This window comes from Borostomias antarcticus (assembly GCF_949987555.1).
Source record: "Borostomias antarcticus genome assembly, chromosome: 19".
Lineage (NCBI taxonomy): Eukaryota > Metazoa > Chordata > Actinopteri > Stomiiformes > Stomiidae > Borostomias > Borostomias antarcticus.
Window position 1 is genome coordinate 9,624,036 of NC_140252.1, and position 7,036 is coordinate 9,631,071.

At 51.4% G+C, this 7,036-nt stretch overlaps 1 protein-coding gene across 1 annotated transcript in view; it reads left to right on the forward strand.

Moving 5' to 3' along the window:
* Positions 1-7,036, forward strand: part of syne1a (spectrin repeat containing, nuclear envelope 1a) — a gene marked incomplete at its 5' end in the record, with an annotated part of 215,195 nt that overhangs the window by 93,139 nt on the left and 115,020 nt on the right. Inside the window, 3 exons of the mRNA XM_084453952.1 lie at positions 1,522-1,831; positions 2,803-2,967; positions 6,491-6,850. Coding sequence (XP_084310078.1) covers positions 1,522-1,831; positions 2,803-2,967; positions 6,491-6,850 — 835 coding nt within the window. The remainder of the gene's footprint in view (positions 1-1,521; positions 1,832-2,802; positions 2,968-6,490; positions 6,851-7,036) is intronic.

Genomic DNA, 7,036 nt, shown 5'->3' on the forward strand with positions numbered 1-7,036 from the left:
TGTGCTGTCAGGAGTGTGGCCCAGAGGTCAGGGGTCGTTGAACTGTTTAAGGAACACCTGTGTCCCTGCAGTCCTCTCTCATTGGACAGATTACTTTCATCATGTCATATTTTTCTGGAAATGCCATTCATTAGAATTAGGTCAAGTACATAATGAGAAGTGTTTGTCTCTTTTTGTGACCTTGATTGATGTACAGAATCTGCCGTTTGTGTGTGAGAGGTGTGTGTGTTTTATGTGTGTGTATGCACGCACACACGATTGTACGTGTGCCTGTGTGTGTGTGTGTGTCTGTGTGTCCGTGTCTGTCCCCGTGCATGTGTGTGTGTGTGTAATTGAGCGATTATCACCCTTCCTGCCAGAATAGATTGATCTCATTAGGGACTAAATGGAGGATGGCAAACAAGGGGACGTCACATGGCGTGTGTGTGTGTGTGTGTGTGTGTGTGTTTGTGTGTGTGTTTGTGTGTTTGTAGGGCAGGGCTATTTGATGGAGCCAAGGGGTAGCAGGTGAGGCGTGAGTGTGTGTGTGAGAGAGAGAGAGAGAGAGAGAGAGAAAGAGAGAGAGAGAGGGAGAGAGAGAGAGAGAGAGAGAGAGAGAGAGAGAGAGAGAGAGAGAAAGAGAGAGAGAGAGTGACAGAGTGTGTAGCAGCAGGTGGAGCAGAGGGAATTGAGATATGGATTTTGTGTGTGTGCGTCTGTGCTCACGGCGTATATGATATTTTGTACAGTACACGTATGTGTGTGCATGTGTGTGTGTGCGTGTGTGTGTGTGTGTCATAACAAAGGATGCAGTGCAAGACCACATGAAGCCAATCATCCGTGTGCTCAATATCCTCAACACACAATTTCTGTTTACTTCCTGTTCATTAGACATCACAGGCGCCTCCATGCTGGTGTCCTACTGTCGTACGGCAGGAATACACAATCTGTTTGCTCACTGGTGTAAATCACAGTGTTACACCATCTCCCATAGGATGGGCAGGGCTAGAGACCCTGTGTACTCTAGTCAACCCTGAATCCGGGAGGTTCTCAGTTGAATTCCATGGTTGATTAAAGGTTGAACGGTGATGGGCAGAGGTCCCTCAAATATTAACATGATGCAGAGCACATCAAGATCAATGGTTAATCATATCTTATTCCACCACAATAACGTATATATATATATACTCATATGTAACGTATGTTGATAGCATGTTAGAGATTCTGTAACGTCCCTCCTGTCCCCCCACCCCCGCGTGTCCCTTCTGTCCCCCCACCCCCGTGTGTCCCTTCTGTCCCCCCACACCCGCGTGTCCCTTCTGTCCCCCCACACCCGCGTGTCCCTTCTGTCCCCCCACCCCTGCGTGTCCTTTCGGTCCCCCCACCCCCGCGTGTCCCTCCTGTCCCCCCACCCCCGCGTGTCCCTTCTGTCCCCCCACCCCCGTGTGTCCCTCCTGTCCCCCCACACCTGTGTCCCTCCTGTCCCCCCACACCCACGTGTCCCTTCTGTCCCCACACCCGTGTGTCCCTTCTGTCCCCCAGTCGTCTGGAGTGGACCGTGTCCCAGTGGGGGGGCTACCTGGAGAGCGCCGCCCAGCTGCAGTGCTGGCTGCGGGCCGTGGAGGCGGAGGTGTCCGCCCCCCTCACCCCCCAGCCGGGCCCCAGGGAGAAGGCCTCTCAGCTGGGCAGACTCCGGGCCCTGCTGGCCGAGCTGGACGACCACCAGGTGGCGCTGTCCAGCCTGGAGGAGAAGGCCGCCGAGCTGCACAAGAAGACCGGGGACCCTGCTTTCGACCGGGGGGCGCGCGCCGAGGTCCAGGCGCAGTTTGATGACCTCACCAGCCTGGTGGAGGTGAGGCGGGCTTCTGGGTCGCGGTGCATGAGTGTGCGATTAGGAACATAGATGCTATTCTAGGATATTGAGGCCTTGAATGTGTGAAAAGCCAAGTTTGTCTTCACCTGTACAAATAAAGCTTTGATTGATTGATTGATTGTCCTTTATTAATGCTTCCACTGGCTGCTCCACACTACCAACATTATACGCTTGTACCAAACTCCATGCCAAGTAAAAGTGAACTGTGATCTTGACGTGGTGCTGATGTGGTGATGAACGTGATCTTGATGGTGATGTGGTGATGAACGTGATCTTGATGGTGATGTGGTGATGAACGTAATCTTGATGTGATGGTGATGTGGTGATGAACGTGATCTTGATGTGATGGTGATGTGGTGATGAACGTGATCTTGATGGTGATGTGGTGATGAACGTGATCTTGATGTGATGCTGATGTGGTGATGAACGTGATGTGATGCTGATGTGGTGATGAACGTGATCTTGATATGATGGTGATGTGGTGATGAACGTGATCTTGATGTGATGTTGATGTGGTGATGAACATGATCTTGATGTGATGCTGATGTGGTGATGAACGTGATCTTGATATGATGGTGATGTGGTGATGAACGTGATCTTGATGGTGATGTGGTGATGAACGTGATCTTGATATGATGGTGATGTGGTGATGAACATGATCTTGATGGTGATGTGGTGATGAACGTGATCTTTATGTGATGGTGATGTGGTGATGAATGTGATCTTTATGTGATGGTGATGTGGTGATGAACGTGATCTTGATGGTGATGTGGTGATGAACGTGATCTCGATGGTGATGTGGTGATGAACGTAATCTTGATGTGATGGTGATGTGGTGATGAACGTGATCTTGATGTGATGGTGATGTGGTGATGAACGTGATCTTGCGTGATGTCTTTGCTGACTGTTGGTTTTGCTGACCGGTTCAGACGCTGTGTTGTGTCCTTCAGGAGAGAGTGAGGCGGGCCGAGGGCGTGGTCACCGAGCACCAGGAATACCTGGAGGCGGTCCGGGAGCTCACCGATTGGCTCATGTCTGCGGGGGAGGAGCTCCAGCGCTGGTCAGACACGTCAGGAGACTCCGCCTCCATCCAGAGGAGGCTTAGTGAGGTCCGGGTGAGTGGTCCTGGTTGGGCTTAGTGAGGTCACATAACACATAGAACTTGAACCGCTGCAGGCATCGGATTCTGGATCGGCTGCGATTTCATGCAGTCCTTTTAATTATAATCCTAATACTTGAACAGAGGCAGTTTTCTCCGACACCGATTAAGCTAAAATTATGATAATCTATGATTTAAGAAGTCTTCAACAGAGGATCACCATTGACATGCACTCTAGTCCGGGATCTGCGTACGAGCAACTGGCTCTCAGAGAATTAAAACACAGTTTGTCCAAACATCAAAACAGCACCGACTCTAAGTCGCTCTAAGAGTGCTAAGAGAGTAAAACGAGGAAGTATACAAAAAGTGCATAGTAAAATAAATAACATAACAAAAAGTATACAAAGAGTGGGCATTTTCAAAGGCCCTTAAACTAGTACAATAAAAATAAGACCCAGCAGGACCTGTAGGTGTGGCCTCAGCAGCAGGGCTCAAACGCCTGCCTGAACAGGTACGTTTTCAGGTGCCCCTTTAAAATATTTATTGTCCTTGCGGATCTCAGGTCCAGGGGGAGCGAGTTCCAAAGTCTTGGGGAAACCGCCCCAAACGCTCGGTCCCCTTTGGTTTTTAATCGGATCTGGGGGACTGCCAGGAGACCTTGGTCAGAAGACCTCAGAGACTGGGTGGCTTGATATGATGGGATAAGTTCACGGATGTATGCGGGGGCTAAGCCATTGAGTGCTTTGAATGTGGTCAACAGGATCTTGAACTGGATCCTGTAGTGTACCGGTAACCAATGCAGGGAGGCTAGGATGGGGCTGCTATGGCAGGATTTTTTGGACCTGGTGAGTAAATGGGCAGCAGCATTTTGAACCAGTTGTAGTCGGTGAACCGAGGATTTGCTAAAACAGGTGAAGAGTGAGTTACAATAATCAAGCCGGGATGATAAGAAAGCGTGAACAGCCATTTTGAGCTCAGTATGAGACACCACAGACCATGATTGTCCAGGTTCATCGCCTGATCGAAAAATACCCCAAGATTTCTAATATGGGGGCGGACGTTCGTCGTAAGGGGCCCCAACAGGTGTTTTATCTTTGCTGCTATGCTGTCGGAGGCTATGATTAGGACCTCTGTTTTAGACGCATTAAGCTGGAGAAAGCTGCTCGCCATCCAGCCCTCAATGGAGGACAGACAGTCCATTAAGATGTTGAGTTTTTGCATCTTCTCAGGTTTAAAGGAGACATACAACTGTATGTCATCAGCATAGCAGTGGTAGGACACACCCTTACAATTGCTGCTGATGTGAGCTAGAGGGAGCATGTATAGGGTGATGATGTGAGCTAGGGGGAGCATGTATAGGGTGATGATGTGAGCTAGGGGGAGCATGTATAGGGTGATGATGTGAGCTAGAGGGAGCATGTATAGGGTGATGATGTGAGCTAGGGGGAGCATGTATAGGGTGATGTGAGCTAGGGGGAGCATGTATAGGGTGATGATGTGAGCTAGGGGGAGCATGTATAGGGTGATGATGTGAGCTAGGGGGAGCATGTATAGGGTGATGATGTGAGCTAGGGGGAGCATGTATAGGGTGATGATGTGAGCTAGGGGGAGCATGTATAGGGTGATGATGTGAGCTAGGGGGAGCATGTATAGGGTGATGATGTGAGCTAGGGGGAGCATGTATAGGGTGATGATGTGAGCTAGGGGGAGCATGTATAGGGTGATGATGTGAGCTAGGGGGAGCATGTATAGGGTGATGATGTGAGCTAGGGGGAGCATGTATAGGGCGAAGAGGAGAGGAGCCAGGATGGAACCCTGAGGGACGCCGCAGGATAGAGGAGCAGGGTCACATTTAAAAGGACCAACACCTACAGAGAAACTTCTCTCTCTCAGATAGGACCAATCAAGGGCTCTCCCCGAGATGCCCACCCACTCCCTCAGCCTATCTAACAGGATGGCACGGTCCACAGTATCAAAAGCTGCGCTGAGGTCTAACATTGTAAGTACAGCGCACTCCCTCACATAATCATGTGACGATTCCCCCCCGGCACCTCTCACTCGCTCACTGATCCTGAGATCAAAAAGATGAGCGCAGATTCACACGCCTGTTCTGCATCGGTTGTCAGGCCATGCTAATTTGCGGAGGTGAGAAAACGTGCCGGCGCCGCGTTAACGTCTGACGGGCGGGTTTTAATTATCACATTACCCGGCGAGACGCGCCGGTTCACAGACGAACACGCGTGAGGGAGACGCATGTTCTCTACGTACGCCGGATAATTCCTCTTTTCCCACAAGAAATAATTCCTCTTTTCCCACAAGAAATAATTCCTCTTCTCCCTCTCTCTCTGTCTCTCTCTCCCTCTCTCTCTGTCTCTCTCTACCTCTCTCTCTCTCTCTCTCTCTCTCTCTCTCTCTCTCTCTGTTGCCTGTTCTCCTTTTCTCTCTGCTTCCCTCCTTTCGCTCGATCTATTGTCTGCTCTCGGCTTCTCTCCCTCCCTCTCTCTCTGTCTCTCTCTGTCTCTGTCCCTCTCTCTCTGTCTCTCTCTACCTCTCGCTCTCTGTCTCTCTCTACCTCTCTCTGTCTCTCTCTACCTCTCTCTCTCTGTCTCTCTCTACCTCTCTCTCTGTTTCTCTCTACCTCTCTCTACCTCTCTCTGTCTCTCTGTACCTCTGTCTCTACCTCTCTCTCTGTCTCTCTCTACCTCTCTATCTGTCTCTGTCTACCTCTCTCTGTCTCCCTTTCTCTCTCTCTCTCTTTCTCTCTCTCTCCATATCTCTCTCTACCTCTCTCCCTGTCTCTCTCTACCTCTCTCTCTGTCTCCCTTTCTCTCTCTCTCTTTCTCTCTCTCTCTCTCTCTCTCTCTCTCTGTCTGTATTCTTGCCATGGTGTCTCTGCTGATATCACATGGTGCTCAAGTGTTTGCTGCTCTCAATTCAATTCAATTCAATGGGCTTTATTGGCATGAAAGAACACATGTTCATATTGCCAAAGCAACAGTGGAATTACAGAAATATACAAACAATTTCAGTTAAATCACCCCCGGTGTCTCCAGTAATACTGCTTCAATCAGAGGGAGGGAGAGAGAGAGGGAGGGGCAGGATAATAGGAGAGAGAGATGAGAAGGAGTGCGGAAGGAGAGAGAGGCGAATCAGACAAAACAGCAGAGAGAGAAGGAGGGAGAAAGGGAGAGAGATGGAGAGAGAGAAGGAGTGAGAAAGGGAAAGAGAGAGATAGATATAGAGATATAGAGAGGGAGATAGATAGATAGATAGATAGATAGATAGAGAGATATACTGTAGAGAGGGAGAGAGATAGATAGAGAGATAGAGAGGGAGAGAGATATATAGAGAGATATAGAGATATAGAGGGAGAGAGATATATAGAGAGATAGAGAGGGAGAGAGATAGAGAGATAGAGAGAGAGAGAATAAGGTCATATACTAATCCCTGCTCTGTAGCTGCCTGACAGCCTCAGCCAGCTGTACGACCAAAGGCGCCAACGACGTTACCGTAGCAACTTTTCTCAACCCCGCCCTCAGGAGCGGGTGGAGTGCCGTCTGCTGGAGGGCCGCGAGCGCCTGGCCCGTGTGCGGAGGGGGGCGGCGGCGACGGCGGAGCACACGGCGGCGGCCGGCTGCGAGGCCATGGACCGCCAGCTGGGGGCGCTGGCCCAGGCGCTGGAGCAGTGGGAGGGCGCGGCGCTGAGGGCCCGCGACGGCCTGGAGGGGGCGCTGGCCGCTGCCGCCGCCCACGAGGAGGAGCACGGCCGCCTGACGGCCCAGCTGGAGGAGGAGCTGCGCCAGCTGGACGAACGCCTGAAGGGGTGGAGCCTGGAGCTGAGCCGGGCCGAGGGGCGGAGCGTCGGAGAGGAGGCCGTGGAGGGCTGGCACCTGGCGAAGGTAAGGAGGAGGGAAAGAGAGGGGGATGAGGGAGGGAGAAAGAGAGAGGGGGGGGGGGAGAATGAGAGAGAGAGAGGGGGTGGGGGAGAGAGAATGAGAGAGAGAGGGGGAGAGAGAGGGGGGGCAGAGAGAGAGAGACGGAGAGAGAGAGGGAGAGAGAGAGGGAGAGAGAGAGAGAGGGAAAGA